Source organism: Natator depressus, chromosome 14 (assembly GCF_965152275.1).
Source record: "Natator depressus isolate rNatDep1 chromosome 14, rNatDep2.hap1, whole genome shotgun sequence".
In the NCBI taxonomy this organism is placed as follows: Eukaryota; Metazoa; Chordata; order Testudines; family Cheloniidae; genus Natator; species Natator depressus.
Window position 1 is genome coordinate 40,672,079 of NC_134247.1, and position 18,798 is coordinate 40,690,876.

General features: G+C 49.3%; 1 protein-coding gene across 1 annotated transcript in view; it reads left to right on the plus strand.

Annotated features, from left to right (window-relative positions):
• The window catches only part of LOC141998573 (uncharacterized), a 49,807-nt gene extending 31,009 nt beyond the window's left edge, over window positions 1-18,798 (plus strand). Inside the window, 1 exon segment of the mRNA XM_074971445.1 lies at window positions 10,138-18,798. Coding sequence (XP_074827546.1) covers window positions 10,138-11,661 — 1,524 coding nt within the window. The 3' untranslated portion in view covers window positions 11,662-18,798.

The window sequence follows — 18,798 nt, forward strand, 5'->3', positions numbered from 1 at the left end:
AAAAGCTTATGCTCAATAATACTGGTTAGTCTGTAAGGTGCCACAAGTCCTCCTTTTGTTTTTGCAGCACGCTGGGTTGATCGCTAGGACCCAGGAGCGGCTGGGGGGCGGCTCCGGGGGGAGCGATCGCGGGGCTCAGGCCCGGCCCAGGAAGTGACTCGCAGCCGCTGCCGGGACTCTGGCTCCCAGGCTCCCGGCGAGATCCCCGAGCCCCGGCGGCTGGTGCTGGGAGCCCGGAGCCCGGGCTGCAGCCGGGAGAGGGGAATCTCCAGCCGGGCCCTGCCCGCTGCTCCCCGGGAGCCTCTCCCAGGGCAGAGTCCCCAGCCCGGCCAGGGCCCCTTCCCGGCCCGGCCCGGCCCCTGCCCCGGGGGGCCCCGCTCGGAGGGAAGGTGAGAGAGACCCGCCCCCCCCGCGGTCACCCCCGGGCTGCAGGGGGCAGAGGATAAAGAGATGCAGGGGGACTTGTGGGCAGGACGGGAGAAGGGGGCGGGGGAGGCGGGTGATGGGGATGCAGGGGGGCAGGAAGGGATGGGGGAGGGGCAGGGATGATGGGGCGATGCAGGGGGAGGGGGGATGTGGGGTGGCTGGAGGGAAACTGTGAGAGCAAGCGCAGACTGGCTGGGGGAGGGGAGAGCCTGGGGCAGGGAGCAGGCGGCGGGGGGGGGGGACACAAGGCAGCTCCCCCCGCCCCATGGGGTAGGAGAGGGTGAGGGGCTGCCCCTCCCAGCAGCCAGCCAGATTCTTTTCTTGGATCTGGTCAAACAAGCTTTGGGGAGTGAGTGGGCAGTGGACTAACCCTCATTGGGGGGGGGGGGGGCAATTTTAACTGTGATTCCAGGGGCTACTTAGCACCTGAAAACTCTTGGGGTTTTTTTGCTGACAGGCTCACCAGATCTCATTCTGACATTAAAAAAAGAGCATTAGATAAATATTAGACCCACTCAGCTCTAATAGAAACATGTTCTCAAAGCTTGTGTCAAGTCACGTGAGGGACACCGGTTAGGTCTTGGAATTTTTAGTAACTCTTGAATTCAACAATTGAAAGAATTGTAGAAAAATCTGGATTTGTTCCTATCACTTTTTTTGCCGTTCACCAAGTTTGGAATAGATCATTTAACATTCGGAACCATCCTCCTAGGGCAAGACCCGTGAGTTTATACGGCACGTGCTCTAGGGGTGTTACCCCACTACAAATAGTAAGTTGAAGCTGACTCGAAAACAGGAGTGAAACTGAGACTTTAAAGTCCCTTTCCCAGTATTGCCAACTCCAAATGTTTCAGAATTGTGAGATTGGCTTTAAAATCATAGACTGTGTACAAATAATAGATTTGGTGCTTATTTGCCTTCAGCTGTTTGAGCCTTTAGGGTGTACTGGGGTCTCCTTGTGAAGCTTTCTCCACAGCCACAAGGGCGAGAAACTTCATTTTTCTTTAAGAAGGAAGGCTGAAATCATCACACCTCCACCTGACTCCAGGAGCTGGGGCTTTAAGGAAAAGAATCATTCTCCTGAGGCTCATGAGAAAATCATGAGAGTTGGCAATGCTGCTTTCACTTTTGGTTAAAGGCTAGTTACTTTCCAGAAGGCTCTTCAACACGACAGTACAGTGACTGAGTTGCAGTTCTCACAGGAGACTATTTAAAACCAAACACCAGGAAAATTCCAGATTTTAAAGCTGAGGGGGAAAAAATGAGACTTCTGAGGTGTATCAAGGGCCATGGCAGGCAGGAAAGGAAAATAAACAGGCCCAGGAGCTCTGGGCAGCTCTCCTCTTGAAAGGAAGTTGGAGGGTCAAATCTAGTCCTAATCCAGTAAAACATCCCCTCCACTCATCGATCTTAACATGTGCTGAATAACTATGCACTTTCTACTTAAATAGCAGAGTCATCTTATCCAGGGCTACACATTTTATACACACTGGCTCAGGGATGGTATTTACTGGCAGATCTGAACTGTGCTGAGCGCACAGATGGTGCCCAGTGAATAATACAAATCATGACAATCATCTACTTTATGGACTCTGAGGATGCAATTTCTGTTCTTTGTTCTGCAATTGGCCTGGATCCAGCTGCAGGGACCAGCCAGTGAATTTGGCCTGCATGGGGAGGGGCTCCCTGTGTGAGTCCCAGAGCTGCTGCCCTCATGGACACAGCCAGGTTCAAACCCTGTTAGCAGTGGGAGGGACTGATCTGCCTAATCAGAGCCAAGGGAGAGTGGAGGGACTGGCAGGGGCAGCAGGAGCAAGAATGGGGGAGGCAGGTTCCCAGCTCCCAGACCTGCCCAGATCCATTCCCTGCACCCTCCTGGGCAGACTGACTCTCCTGGGAACAAGGGGAGGAGCTGAGAGAGGAAAAGCCAGTTGCTGACTCTGCTGAACACCCCACTACTGGGGCGGAGGGGAGGGGGGGCGGCTAGAGGGGGGTTACACTACACTAGTGGTTTCCAACCTTTTTACGCAAAAGATCAACTTTGAATTTGGATCTACCCCTGCCCTTCTCTGAGGCCTGGCCCCACTCCATTCCCCCTCCCTCCATCACATGCTCTCATGCACCCTCACTCACTTTCACTGGGCTGGGGTAGAGGGTTGGGGTGCTGGAGGGGTGCAGGCTCTGGGCTGGGGCTGAGGGCGACTTCCCCCAGCGCCGGTGGGTGCTCGTGCCTGCCTGCTCCCTGCCCCTCCTCAACTCCATCCCTTCCCCATCCCCATTCCCTGCCCCCCTTCCAACTCCTTCCCCAAAGTACATGCCCCAAATCCACCCCCTCCCGGCCCCTATTGGATCCCTGCCCAAATCCCCACCCTGGGAGAAGCAGGACCCATCCGCTTGCTCATTGCCGGGGGGGGGGGGAGGTGAGCTCGGGTGGGGAGCTCCTGGTGGGTGCTCTGCATGCACCAATTTTCCCCGTGGGTGCTCCAGCCCCAGAGCACCCACGGAGTCGGCGCCTATGCCTGAGGGGCTTGGGGTATGGAGGGGGCTCTTGGCTGAGCCTGGGGCAGGAGGTTGGGGTGCAGAAGGGTGTGAGGGGTGCAAGCTCTGGACTGGAAGATTGGGTGCAGGAGGGGGCTCTGGGCTGGGGCAGAGTGTTTGGGGTACAGGAGGGGATGCAGGGTGCAGGCTCTCGGAGGGCCTTTGGGTGCATGAGGGGGCTCAGGGCTGGGGGAGGGGGCTCAGGGTACAGGAGGGGGTTTGGGGTGCTGGCTCTGGGAGGGCACTCTGTGCTGGGGTTGGGGTTTGGGAGGGGACACAGGTTGCAGCTCCCGGGGGGGCGGGTGGCACTTACCTCAGGCAGTAGTGCTGCAGGGCTAAGGCAGGCTCCCTGCCTACCCTGACCCCACGCCACTCCAGGAAGTGGCCGGCTCGTCCTGTGGCCTGGGGGGGGGCGGACACAGCTCCGCGCCCTGTCCCTCTCTGCAGGCACCGCCCCCACAGCATCCAGTTGCAGTTCCCCGTTTCTGGCCAATGGGAGTTGCGTGGGCAATGCCTGCAGACAGGAGCAGCGAGCTGAGACCCCCCTGTGCCCCACCCCCAGGGGCTGCGCTGCCGCAGGGCCGTGCCAGCTGCTTCCGGGAGTGGCATGGGGCGAGGGCAGGCAGGGAGCCTGTCTGAGCCCGTTGCATCGCTGGACATTTAGCGGCCTGTGATCGAGATCGACTGTCAGAGGCTCCAGGATCCACTGGTTGGTGACAACCACATACGTTGCAGGGCAATCCCTTGAAGTGGCTCCTTTGATTCTGCTCTTTTTCTTGAGTTTGGCGCCGAGATGCTCTTACGGGGAGAGTTTAAAACTGCCCGGTGGGTTTAGTCCTGCTGGGACGGGACGGGCCTGGCCTGTGTTGTAATAAACTTGGTTTCTTTCCAGCATGGCAGAGTCCAGAGCGTCTGTGTGCAGGGAGAGAGCCTGGGGGGAGTCGGGGTGTCACATGGACTTAAGCTCCTTCTGAAACCCCCTCCCTCCCATTGCTTCTCTCGCCTGACAGGCTGAGGAATCACGTCCACATTTTGCTCCAGATCGACCCAGGAGACAGGCAGGGAAGTGCTGTGATGGAGCCAGCTGAGGTAGGGCTTTTCAGGGAGCTGCTGGGCGGGTGGAGGGAGAGGGAGGGAGGAGACAGGGTGTGATAAACCTGTTGATTTTCGGAGCTGGCCCATTGGCTGGGGGGAAACATTTCCCCATTTCTGAAACAGGTAACACCAGTGATGAGCTGCCAAAAGCTGAAGAAGTGGTTCCTTCACTCGCTCTTGGTCTTCGGCGGCAGGTCCTGAAGGACGTGCTGCCGAAGACCTGGAGCGAGTGAAGACCCGCTGCCAATGTGCCACCGAAGACCCAGAGCGCCGCCAGGTGAGTAAAAATTACAAAGGGATTCTCACGGGAGCCTCCCCAGCGAGAGAGCAGGCAGGCCAGACCCCTTTAAACAACCGGTTCTAAACCGGCTTCAAAATTAACAACCGGTTCACGTGAACCAGTGCGAACTGACTCCACCTGACCACTGGGTAACACCCCCCTCAGCCGGGCTGAGAACATTTTCCAGACTCCCAGTGCTGGAGCCTGACCCCACTGGCCAGAGGCTGCTGTGAAATACGAAGGGAAGCTGTCGGGATTCCTGTCTCTGTGCCCGGCTCGGAGCTCTGCTTCCCGTATCAGCCTGTGGCTGGCAGGCGGGTGGGAAATGAGAAATGCCCTGCTCCGTGTGCTGGGGGGACAAGGAGCTCTCACCTTCTCCCACCCCCTGAAGTGTCCTGGCTGCTCCGAGCAGGGTGGGGGTGGGATTCTGATTTTCTAGGCCCCCCAGAGCTTCCGAGATGTTCATTTTTTCTTCTTCCTTTCCCGTGTGACCAGTGGGATTGTGGCTGGGGCAGCAGGTGCTGAGTGGGGGACTCTTGTTGTTCCAGATGCCGGTGACCTTCGAGGAGGTGGCTGTGTATTTCACCCAGGGGCAGGGGGCTCTGCTGGACCCCGCTCAGAGAGCCCTCTACAGGGACGTCATGCAGGAGAACTACGAGACGGTGACCTCGCTGGGTAAGGGATCCCTGTCCCCTCGGTTATTAGAAAGTTTCGGGCCTGCATTTCTGACTCTGGTCAGGTTCTTCCCTGGTCAGTTAGATTGCAGGGGAATGGGTTCCATAGTCCAGAGCTGCCGTGTGAGAGAGACCTGCATCTCCAGACCCCCTCCGATGGGACCAGGGTGTCAAAACGGAGATGCTAAACCCTCCCCACCATTCCAGCTTTCAAGGCCAAGAAGCCATGTATTGTCCTGTGTGTATTGTTTCTCATTTGCACACAGAATCCCTGTTCACCTCCCTCCTTGGGACTAGCTCCAGCCCTGGGGAGGGCTCTGGGCTCTGCAGGGGTAACTTCAGAGCTGTGTGTGCGTCAGCAAGGGCCCCAGAGTGCACAAATCCTGCAAACTCCTAGCGAGGGTGTAAAAATTCTCTCCACCTCCCCAGACATCTGCGTCTCCCAAGGGGGCTCAGTGACCATGTTCCTGTCCCTTTGGATTCCTTATTCTCCCAACACAGCACGGGGACAGGTTCCACTCACGGATTGTCCTTTGTGACAGACACACTCCCAATCCTCCATGCAACCTGATCTGGTCTGATTTCACCCTCTGCGCAGGATTTCCCTTTCCCAAACCTGACCTCATCGCCCGGCTGGAACGAGGGGAAGGGCCGTGGGTCCCGGATCTCCAGGCCTCGGTGGAAAAAGAGATCCCAAGAGGCACTCGCACAGGTGAGGACTGACAGAAACCATCGGGTGAATTAAGGAAAAAGTTGAGAATCCCAGAAAAGTGGTGTGAGTAAGAGCCCTCAGTTGCTCCTCATCTCAGCCGGAGTAGGGCTGTAGTCAGCAGATACTGCTCATGTCTTTCCACCCAGCCTATTAGCTGCAGGAGTTTCCTTCCCAACTTTCCTTCTACGCGAGTGTTTGGGGGGAAGTAGAGGCAGAATCCAATTACTCAACCTTCAGAGTGTTAGCAGATTCCTCTTTCTCCCCAGCACAATGACTCCTGTCTTGATTGTAAAAAGAAAAGGAGTACTTGTGGCACCTTAGAGACTAACCAATTTATTTGAGCATGAGCTTTCGTGAGCTACAGCTCACTTCATCGGATGCATAGCATATCGTGGAAACTGCAGAAGACATTATATACACAGAGACCATGAAACAAAACTTCCTCCCACCCCACTCTCCTGCTGGTAATAGCTTATCTAAAGTGATCATCAAGTTGGGCCATTTCCAGCACAAATCCAGGTTTTCTCACCCTCCGTCCCCCCCCCCCCCCCACACACACACAAACTCACTCTCCTGCTGGTAATAGCCCATCCCTCTTTGAAACCTCTCTTTACAATGCGCTTGATAATCAAGGTGGGCCATTTCCAGCACAAATCCAGGTTTTCTCACCCCCGGCCCGCCCCCCAAAACACACACACAAACTCACTCTCCTGCTGGCAATAGCTCATCCACACTGACCACTCTCCTTACAATGTGCACAGCAATCAAGGTGGGCCATTTCCAGCATAAATCCAAGTTTAACCAGAACGTCTTGGGGCGGGGGGGGGGGGGGGGGTTTGTAGGAAAAAAACAAGGGGAAATAGGCTACCTTGCATAATGACTTAGCCACTCCCAGTCTCTATTCAAGCCCAAATTAATAGTATCCAATTTGCAAATGAATTCCAATTCAGCAGTTTCTGAATTCCTGATCAACATCCTCTACAGCAAACAGGGAAAGATTAAGAATGAGCTCTCAAAAATGGATACTCTCATAAAAAACCAACCTTCCACACAAACTTCCTCGTGGCTGGATTTTACTAAAACTAGACAAGCCATTTACAACGCACACTTTACTTCTCTACAAAAGAAAAAGGACACTAAACTTTCTAAACTACTACAGGCTACAAGGGGCCACAGCAATGGTTCCCTCAACCCACCCAGCAATATTGTTAACCTATCCAACTATACTCTCAGCCCAGCAGAAGCAGCTGTCCTATCTCGGGGCCTCTCCTTCTGCCCCTCCACCCCCACGAACATGATACAGTTCTGTGGTGACCTAGAATCCTATTTTCGACGTCTCCGACTCAAGGAATATTTCCAAAATACCTCTGAACAACATACTAATCCACAGAGGCCTCCCTACCAACATTACAAAAAGAAGGATTCTAGGTGGACTCCTCCTGAAGGTCGAAACCGCAGACTGGACTTCTACATAGAGTGCTTCCGCCGACGTGCACGGGCTGAAATTGTGGAAAAGCAGCATCACTTGCCCCATAACCTCAGCAGTGCAGAACACAATGCCATCCACAGCCTCAGAAACAACTCTGACATCATAATCAAAAAGGCTGACAAAGGAGGTGCTGTTGTCATCATGAATAGGTCGGAATATGAACAAGAGGCTGCTCGGCAGCTCTCCAACACCACTTTCTACAAGCCATTACCCTCTGATCCCACTGAGAGTTACCAAAAGCATCTACAGCATTTGCTCAAGAAACTTCCTGGAAAAGCACAAGATCAAATCCGCACAGACACACCCCTGGAACCCCGACCTGGGATATTCTATCTACTACCCAAGATCCATAAACCTGGAAATCCTGGGCGCCCCATCATCTCAGGCATTGGCACCCTGAGAGCAGGATTGTCTGGCTATGTAGACTCCCTCCTCAGGCCCTACGCTACCAGCACTCCCAGCTACCTTCGAGACACCACTGACTTCCTGAGGAAACTACAATCCATCGGTGATCTTCCTGATAACACCATCCTGGCCACTATGAATGTAGAAGCCCTCTGCACCAACATTCCACACAAAGATGGACTACAAGCCGTCAAGAACACTATCCCCGATAATGTCACGGCTAACCTGGTGGCTGAACTTTGTGACTTTGTCCTTACCCATAACTATTTTACATTTGGGGACAATGTATACCTTCAGATCAGCGGCACTGCTATGGGTACCCGCATGGCCCCACAGTATGCCAACATTTTTATAGCTGATTTAGAACAACGCTTCCTCAGCTCTCGTCCCCTAACGCCCCTACTCTACTTGCGCTATATTGATGACATCTTCATCATCTGGACGCATGGAAAAGAAGCCCTTGAGGAATTCCACCATGATTTCAACAATTTCCATCCCACCATCAACCTCAGCCTGGTCCAGTCCACACAAGAGATCCACTTCCTGGACACTACAGTGCTAATAAACGATGGTCACATCAACACCACCCTATACCGGAAACCTACTGACCGCTATTCCTACCTACATGCCTCCAGCTTTCACCCTGACCACACCACACGATCCATCGTCTACAGCCAAGCTCTGCGATACAACCGCATTTGCTCCAACCCCTCAGACAGAGACAAACACCTACAAGATCTCTATCAAGCATTCTTACAACTACAATACCCACCTGCGGAAGTGAAGAAACAGATTGATAGAGCCAGAAGAGTTCCCAGAAGTCACCTACTACAGGACAGGCCCAACAAAGAAAATAACAGAACGCCACTAGCCGTCACCTTCAGCCCCCAACTAAAACCCCTCCAACGCATTATTAAGGATCTACAACCTATCCTGAAGGATGACCCAACACTCTCACAAATCTTGGGAGAAAGGCCAGTCCTTGCCTACAGACAGCCCCCCAACCTGAAGCGAATACTCACCAACAACCACATACCACACAACAGAACCACTAACCCAGGAACCTATCCTTGCAACAAAGCCCGTTGCCAACTGTGCCCACATATCTATTCAGGGGACACCATCACAGGGCCTAACAACATCAGCCACACTATCAGAGGCTCGTTCACCTGCACATCCACCAATGTGATATATGCCATCATGTGCCAGCAATGCCCCTCTGCCATGTACATTGGTCAAACTGGACAGTCTCTACGTAAAAGAATAAATGGACACAAATCAGATGTTAAGAATTATAACATTCATAAACCAGTCGGAGAACACTTCAATCTCTCTGGTCACGCAATTACAGACATGAGGGTCGCTATCTTAAAGCAAAAAAACTTCAAATCCAGACTCCAGCGAGAAACTGCTGAATTGGAATTCATTTGCAAATTGGATACTATTAATTTGGGCTTGAATAGAGACTGGGAGTGGCTAAGTCATTATGCAAGGTAGCCTATTTCCCCTTGTTTTTTTCCTACAAACCCCCCCCCCCCCCGCCCCAAGACGTTCTGGTTAAACTTGGATTTATGCTGGAAATGGCCCACCTTGATTGCTGTGCACATTGTAAGGAGAGTGGTCAGTGTGGATGAGCTATTGCCAGCAGGAGAGTGAGTTTGTGTGTGTGTTTGGGGGGGGGGTGAGAAAACCTGGATTTGTGCTGGAAATGGCCCACCTTGATTTTCATGCACATTGTAGGGAGGGTGATCACTTTGGATAAGCTATTACCAGCAGGAGAGTGAGTTTGTGTGTGTAGTTTTTGGAGGGGGGTGGGGGGGTGAGAAAACCTGGATTTGTGCTGGAAATGGCCCACCTTGATTATCATGCGCATTGTAAAGAGAGGTTTCAAAGAGGGATGGGCTATTACCAGCAGGAGAGTGAGTTTGTGTGTGGGGGGGAGCGGAGGGTGAGAAAACCTGGATTTGTGCTGGAAATGGCCCAACTTGATGATCACTTTAGATAAGCTATTACCAGCAGGAGAGTGGGGTGGGAGGAAGTTTTGTTTCATGGTCTCTGTGTATATAATGTCTTCTGCAGTTTCCACGATATGCTATGCATCCGATGAAGTGAGCTGTAGCTCATGAAAGCTCATGCTCAAATAAATTGGTTAGTCTCTAAGGTGCCACAAGTACTCCTTTTCTTTTTACGAATACAGACTAACAGGGCTGTTACTCTGAAACCTGTCTTGATTGTCTCTCTCCCAGCAGGTGATGAGCAAGAGAGTGAGAACGAGGAAGGGAATCACCATGAGGAAGTTCCCGGGGAAGTGGAACCAGAGGGGACCTTTGTGGGAAGAGCTGAAGGGAATTTTTCCCAGTGCTTGGAGGAGGGAGAAGCCTGGGGAAATTGGCACAGGTCAGAGAGGCTGTTGGGAAACCACCCAAGGAAGAAAGTGGATGAATCTATTAAAACTGAGGAAGGAGACAAGGATTCCACAGCTCACCACACAAATCCCAAGGAAGAAAAACCCTACCAGTGTCTTGAATGTGGGAAAAGATTCATTCTGAGATCACACCTTGTGAAACATCAGATAATCCATATTGGAGAGAAACCTCTTCAATGCTTGGACTGTATGGAAAACTTCAATACCTGCTCACTTCTTAATAACCATGGGAGAAGCCACACGGGAGAGAATCCCTATCCATGCCTCGAGTGTGGGAAATGTTTCAGTGGGAAGTCAGAACTAATTAGACATCAGGCAATCCACACAGGAGAGAGACCCCACAAGTGCTTGGACTGTGGGAAAAGTTTCACATGGAGATCAGGCCTTGTTAGACATCAGGCAGTCCACGCAGGAGAGAGACCCCATAAGTGCTTGGACTGTGGGAAAAGTTTCACATGGAAATCAAGCCTAGTTACACATCAGACAGTCCACCCAGGAAAGGGACGCTATAAATGCTTGGAGTGTGGGAAAAGTTTCAGTTGGAAGTCAGGACTTATAAAACATCAGAGAATCCACACTGGAGAGAGACCCCATAAGTGCTTGGACTGTGGGAAAAGTTTCACATTGAGATCAGCCCTTGTTACACATCAGGCAATCCACACCGGAGAGGGACCCCATAAGTGCTCGGACTGTGGGAAAAGTTTCATGTGGCGATCACATCTTACTAGACATCAGAGAATCCACACAGGAGAGAGACCCCATAAGTGCTTGGACTGTGGGAAAAGTTTCACATGGAAATCAGGCCTAGTTACACATCAGAGAATCCACACCGGAGAGAGACCCCATAAGTGCTCGGACTGTGGGAAAAGTTTCATGAAGAAATCACACCTTATTAGACATCAGAGAGTCCACACAAGAGAGAGAGCATATAAATGCTTGGTTTGTGGGAAAAGCTTCAGTAACAGCACAAACCTTACTAAACATCGGAGAATCCACAGAGGAGAGAGACCCTATAAATGCCTCGAATGTGGGAACTCTTTTGGTTGGAAGTCCAATCTTATCACACATCAGAGAATCCACACAGGAGAGAGACCCCATAAGTGCTTGGACTGTGGGAAAAGTTTCACGCAGAGATCAACACTTGTTACACATCAGACAGTCCACACAGGAGAGGGATGCTATACATGCTTGGAGTGTGGGAAAAGTTTCAGTTGGAAGTCCAGTCTTATCACACACCAGAGAATCCACACAGGAGAGAGACCCCATAAGTGCTTGGACTGCGGGAAAAATTTCATACAGAGCTCAAACCTTACTAGGCATCGGAGACTCCACATAGGAGAGAGACCCCATAAGTGATTGGACTGTGGGAAAAGCTTTAGCTGCAGCTCACAACTCACTCAACATCAGAGAAGCCATACGGGAGAAAGACCCTATAAATGCCTCGAGTGTGGGAAAAGTTTCATTGGGAGTTCTCATCTTGTTGCACATCACAGAATTCACACCGGTGACAAACTTCAGAAATGCCTCAAGTGTGGGAAATGTTTCATGTGGAACTCTACCCTTATAATACATCAGAGGATCCACACAGGAGAAAGACCTTATAAGATCATCAGCTAGTCAGTGATCCTCTGGTTGACGGGTTCTGGGGAGGACACTGAGGATTGAATGGTTGGGGTGGTGGAGCTGGGAAGCAGGGGGAGCTGGGTGCTGGATTATCGAGTGTTTTGGGGATCATGGGATAAGAGGCGAGGGAGAGCACAGGGGTAGAGAGGTGCTGCCTCTCATCACTCTTCCCTTTTGTCCCTTCTCCCTGCCCCCTCTGCATTCAGACAGCACCACTGGGAGGGGCTGATTCCCACAGGACCCTTTGTGGGAGGCCTGGAGATCCCACCTCTGCCTCCACAGCATCAGCCTCTGAACGTCTGTCTATGGTAGGAAAATTGTTGGGATTACCTAGCACGTCTCCCCTGACTCTCCAACACTCTTTCTAGCCACACTGACCCTGAAGTATATTATCTATTCTGACCCTCGCCATGAGCAGAGTGATTGTTAGTCCCTGAGTTCCCCCTTTGGGGCCGGATTGTCTCATTCCCAGCCAGTCTCACATTACTCCAGGCCGTGCTGAAAAGCATTGAGTGTTTGTATATTTTTCTCCCTTAGGGAGCAGAACTAAACAGATGGTAAAAAAGTGGGGGCAGGGATAGTTAAATGTGGTGTTTTCGCTTCTGTGCTATTTCAGGGCAATAGGGTGAGTCCGAGGTATCCCCTCCTTCCTGTATCACCATCACCCTCCACACAGCAGCCTCTGTCCAAGCGATGGAGAGTATTATCCTGTCCCTGTTCTACCCCTCTGCCTCCTAAGGTGTCACTTACCACCGTGTTCCTGGCTCTAGATGCTTAAGAATCAGCTTTGATTTCTGTGATCCTCCATGAGACTTTGGAGGGCTGGAGAAGAAAGTGTCACAGACCTGCAAGGGAGGGGAAGGGAGGAATCCCAAAGAACCTCAAAGCACAGTTTACCTTTCTGATCGGTTTCTATGTATTGCTGAAATTGCTTCCAGACTTTTCTGTGCTCGTCTAGATCATTTGTAGATGGGAAGTGTTTTTTTGTTTTTGTTTTTATTTCTTATGATGATGCTAAAACTTTTCAGAGTAGCAGCCGTGTTAGTCTGTATCCGCAAAAAGAAAAGGAGGACTTGTGGCACTGTAGCTCACGAAAGCTCATGCTCTAATAAATTTGTTAGTCTCTAAAGTGCCACAAGTCCTCCTTTTCTTTTTGCTAAAACTTTTGTAACTCATAAAACCGAATTATTAGGTAAGAGGTGAAGCCAGTTTAGCCACTTCAGAAGAAAATGGCTACATTTATTTTCCTGATTTTGAGCCTTCAGATTCTCTGAGATTTCACTTTATGAATGTAAAAGTGTTTTATAGCCCGCCCTGGAGTGTGGGTTTTTCTCTATTCCAGAAGGCTGTTTAGTCACAGACTTTGATATTAGCTTAGTTTAGATGTAGCTCAGATTTATTGAGGACTTAATGAATGCCAGAATAGTCCTTTTGTATTTTATTTTAACCGTATTCTACCCTTTGTGATGTGAACTTTGTTTTATTTGAAGAATGGCAAAGGTCTGTATGTCTCAGCACATACACTGAGGGTGCCAGTTCGCGTCAAACGCCTTTAGGTGTGTTAGCAGGAACATACACTGAGGGTGCCCTTTGAACTGTCTACACCAGTGTGAAGTTGTTGTGAGAGGAAAACCAGACCATGGGCCTTTAAGTGTGTTAGCAGGAACAATACTCACACATAGAGAGTGGTATTGTCACCCCAACACTTCAAAAATCATGAGTCAGACCCCCCAAAATCGTGATATTGTCTGAAAAATCACGCCATTCTTACAAAAGATGAAATCACAATTTCTTTTTAAGTCCACCTGTTTTTTGATCTCCTCCTGCCTACTCCCAGTGCAGTGTGACTAACACAGCACTGCCCACCCGTGCATATTTATGAAAAGGAAGTGTATTTTGGCTCCTGCTGCAGGAGTTCTCATAATAATGCTAAGATCTCGGACCTTTACGCAATTATGGAGCAGGGCCTGCAGGTGCCACTTCCTGTCTCTTGACCGCCCAGGCCATGGCAGTAACCTGTTCCCATAGCTGCTAAAGTTTAGCTGCTAAAGTTTGTGCAGCTCCATGCAGGACATTTTGTGAAAGTCACTAGTTTCCCCTAAATTGTCCCTGGCCACCGGTTGTGAGAGGGACAACCACAGGAGGAACATTGAAGACTCACTCATGGATGAGGAAACTTTTCTCCCCCTCAAAAAGTCGAGGCATGCCCCATACCTTTTGTGGCCCTTCTAATGCCTCCGATCCTGCCGATCTCCGGCAGGAAGCCCTGACTCAGGAGTGGGGGATGCAGAGGAAGATGATGGAATCTTCACTCTGCCTTGCTCCTGGTCCGGAGCAGAAGCAGTGCCCGGAGCAGCCCTACCATCTGCCTCGTTCTATCTCAGACACATGGAAATAAATTGGTTCGTCTCTAAGGTGCCCCAAGTACTCCTTTTCTTCTTGAAACCAATGGGGCTATTAGCAGTGCAGTAGTACAATGAAACGTGTAAGATTTTGCAGGATTGGGAATTTAGCTTGCTCGGCTTGGGGGTTTCTCTCTACTGATATTCGGCCTGTTCCTCACACCACAACTTTCCCCAGTTTCCTTCTTCTCTGACTGCAAAGTACGTTTCAGAGTAGCAGCCGCGTTAGTCTGTATTGGCAAAAAGAAAAGGAGTACTTGGGGCACCTTAGAGACTAACCAATTTATTTGAGCATAAGCTTTCGTGAGCTACAGCATCCGATGAAGTGAGCTGTAGCTCACGAAAGCTTATGCTTAAATAAATTGGTTCGTCTCTAAGGTGCCACAAGTCCTCCTTTTCTTTTTGCAAAGTAAGTGTTTCTATGGATACCAGGATTATTTTTAATACGGTAGCAGCTAGAAGCTGCACCCAAGACCGAAGCTCTATTGTGCTCAGCATGGTACTCTATATACAGAGCATGAGAGACAGCGCCTAAGGGACAGAGCTTCTTGTCTAAATACACAAAACAGACAGAGACATGATTCTGTACGTATCGGGAGTGTCTGCTTGATTAAAGCCAGGCGCTTAAAGCAGGTTTTCAACTTCCGACATGTAAGAGAAATACATAAGCATGGGGCCATGTTCCCAGCTGGTGTAAATCAGCCTAGATCCAGCAAAGTCAACACAGCTTTGCTAAGTGACATCCAGTGAGATTCTGGCCATTGTTTCTGCCCTGGAATCACAGTGTGATTAAGTGATTAGCTCCATTGTTGTAGCTGGAAATGGCTATTCTCTGTGATTTAGCTTCCCCAGGTTTGTGCTCCTTGGCAGCCAGATGCTGCGTCCTTGCCCTTTGAACTGGGATCACCCCCAAAATAAAGTCACACAGCCCTGTGTCTCCAGCTTTTTCCCTTTAGATCCCACCTTTGAGGCCATGTGCATGCTGAGAGAAAAGAGGTTTTTTCTAACTAAGGGTCCCCAAATATGAGAAATAGATCTTGTACAAGCCTGCTGGAGATAAGGTAAGTCACAGCTTCACCTTGTTGTAGCTGATCGAGATCCACCCCACCCCACAGTGTTCCTCTCTACCAATTACACTGAGGTGAAACTACCACTTGCATTGTCTACACCAGGGTTGGTCAATAGGCGGGCCAGGGGACAAATCTGGATCTCCAGATACTTTTGAACAGACTGCAAAATCTTTTATTATCATTTTTGTTATTATTGTTGTATTGTTTTCTCTGGAATCTGGATCTTGAATATACCTTGACCAAGAAATTAGGACCCTGACAAAAAAAAAAAAATTGTCCCTGATCTACAGTATGAGTTTACAATAAGAGAAAGAGAACCTACATCCTAGTGCAGACAAATCCTCAGAGACCGTCTCTTGGAGCAGGTTTCGCCCTTTACACCTCCATGACCACCACAGTTATTGCTGATGAGCAGGAGAAATGCAAAATATTTCCTATGTCTTTACCCAGCTTTGAATACATTTCAGTACACACGGGAACCAAGCTAAAGAGTCAGCACTCTATGGCACGCAGCTGAGGAATTCCTGATTTATGTGGCTACAGCCAGCACAAGAGACAGAGCACAGGCTAGCCAGTGACATGTCAGAGTAAAACCCCAGCTCTCATCAGAGGGACATGCCGGCCTATTCCCCATTGTTGTTGTGTCCTGCTGAACATCTAAGTTCCTAACTCCCCTCCCCAGGGAGAAGCAGAATTATGGTCACGCCCTGGGTGATGACCAGGTGCAGCTTGTGTGCTGGTAACAAGCTGTAGCATGTTTGCTCTTGGTTGATTCTCACTTGAGCTCATCGGTATTTTCTCCTCTCATCACCCTGAAAGTGAAAAGGTCTATAACTCTCTAATCACACCCGCAGCATGTTGGATCATATTAAAGAAGTTCTGTATTAAAATCACAAATGAGTTTGATTCTGCATAGTTTAAAATCCAGGGTATTACTAATTAAGAGGTCTCTTGGTTTTTGGTACTGTTTCTCTCCCTCTATGTGTGAAACTTGCAAGCTGCTAATTGCGTTAGTACATTCTAAGACAGAGTCTGTTCTCCAAGCAATTCACACAGAGAGAGACTCAAAGCAATACTCTGTAACAACGGAAACAGCACCCAGAGACTCTGCGCCCTTTTGTTGTATTAACAATTGTGATTAAAATAGAGATAGAGGATGTATGTGGATGGATGCTTGGTGTGGATAATAACTGAATGATCAGGGAGGTGCCAGCCGAAGAATCCAGTGTCCATCGGCTGAAGAAGGCGTCAAGTGGAAATCACCAGAGGACCCCCGGAGGGCAGACTGGAATCGACCCAACAGTTACCTAACAGTAACTATGGTAACTATGATAACAACCTTGCAGAACCTGTGTGTGTGTGTTTGTATGAATGAATGTGTTAATAAATATGAGATTGAATGGAATGTTATAGCTATTAATAACTGCTTACTATGATTCTTTCTGTATTCACAAGAAATGTGGTATTTTGCCTTTTCCCCTTTAATAAGATCCTGCTTGTTTTTATTTTATTGGTATAACAAGCACCCCTGAATTCATGCCCTGCACACTAGTGTAATAATATTTGCACCAACATGCCTTCAAGGGTGTCAGTGAAAAGCTCAAACAACGAGGAGTCCTTGTGGCACCTTGGAGTCTAACAAATTGATTTGGGCATAAGCTTTCGTGCGCTAGAACTCACTTCATCAGATGCATGGAGTGGAAAATATAGGAGAAGGTATATATGTACTTGTGGGGTTGGGGGTTTAAATTGCGACAGACACAAAGAAGGGGGCCCGATTAAATAAATTTGAGAACCACTGCTCTACGCTATTATGGTCACCACTTTTATAAAATGAAGATAAAACTTCTACAAAGTCTGCCTTGTGAGGTATCATATGAAAAGTCATTGTCTGCTGAACATTATTGTTCTGTTAAAATGTATGTATTAACATTGGGTATGGAGTTGTGAGATTTTGCTACATGTTTGTTCCTGAAACATGCCGTAACGCTGAAAAACGCCCTCGGAGCCAGGTGCTCTGTAAATCTGAAAGACTAGCTCCTCAGAGCCAGGTGCTAAGTGTCCATTGATTGCTTAGCCGGCCATTCACCAGCAGGGGAGTTGTGAATAAGAAATGTACTGGTTTCAGAGTGGTAGCCGTGTTAGTCTGCATCAGCAAAAAGAACGAGGAGTACTTGTGGCACCTTAGAGAGTAACAAATTTATTTGGGCATAAGCTTTCGTGGGCTAAAACCCACTTCATCGGATGCATGCAGTGGAAAATACAGTAGGAAGTTAGATAGATAGATATACAGAGAACATGAAAAAAATGGGTGTTGCCATATCAACTCTAACGAGACTAATTGATTAAGGTGGGCTATTATCAGCAGGAGAAAAAAAGCTTTTGTAGTGCTAATCTGGATGGTCCCTTTCCAACAGTTGACAAGAAGGTGTGAGTAAAAGTAGGGGAAAAATTAGCATGGGGAAATAGTTTTTCCTTTGCCTAATGACTCATCCACTCTCAGTCTTTATTCAAGCCTAATTTAATGGTGTCCAGTTTGCAAATGAATTCCAGTTCTGCAGTTTCTCATTGGATTCTGGTTTTGAAGTTTTTTGTGGAAAAATTGTGACTTTTAGGTCTGTAATTGAGTGTCCAGGGAGATTGAAGTGTTCTCCGACTGGTTTTTGAATGTCATAATTCTTGACATCTGATTTGTGTCCATTTATTCTTTTGCATAGAGACTGTCCAGTTTGGCCAATGTACATGGCAGAGGGGCATTGCTGGCACATGATGGCATATATCACATTGGTAGATGTGCAGGTAAACAAGCCCCTGATGGTGTGTCTGATGTGATTAGGTGCTATGATGGTGTCCCTTGAATAGGTATGTGGACAGAGTTGGCAACGGGCTTTGTTGCAAGGATAGGTTCCTGGGTGAGTGTTTTTGTTGTGTGGTGTGTGGTTGCTGCTGAGTATTTGCTTCAAGTTGGGGAGCTGTCTGTTAGCGAGGACTGGCCTGTCTCCCAAGGTCTGTGAGAGTGATGGGTCGTCCTCCAGGATAGGTTGTAGATCCCTGATGATGCGCTGGAGAGGTTTTAGCTGGGGGCTGAAGATGACGGCCAGTGGTGTTCTGTTACTTTCTTTGTTGGGCCTCTCCTGTAGTAGGAGACTTCTGGGTACTCTTCTGGCTCCGTCAATCTGTTTCTTCACTTCAGTCGGTGGGTACTGCAGTTTTTTCACCTGAAGAATGGTTGGAAGCTCACATGTGCCACAGACTGATTGTCGCCTGCCCGCCAGCTGGGGGTTAACCTCCAAGATGAGAGTGGTATAAAAACAAGGGAGAGTGGCCTCCATTTTTACCTCTCCTCCCCCATCTTTTGGAAGGCAACAAAATGCCTTGAAAGACAACAGGAGCACTGGACTGGGGAGGGCAGACCAAGGCTGGAAGGAAATCCAGCCTGGGTACTAAGAACTGTGAACTGCCTGCAACATGGGGTGGGGTGGGAAAAGCTGTTTGCTTCACATCTTACTTAGGTTGATAAAATGTAGGATTTAAAATGCATGTTGACCATTTATTTTTGTTGTAACCAAATTGGACCTTTTACACCTTTATCGCTTGTGACCACTTAAAATCTACCTTTCTCTCATTAGTAAACTTGTTTTATTGTTTTATCCAAACCA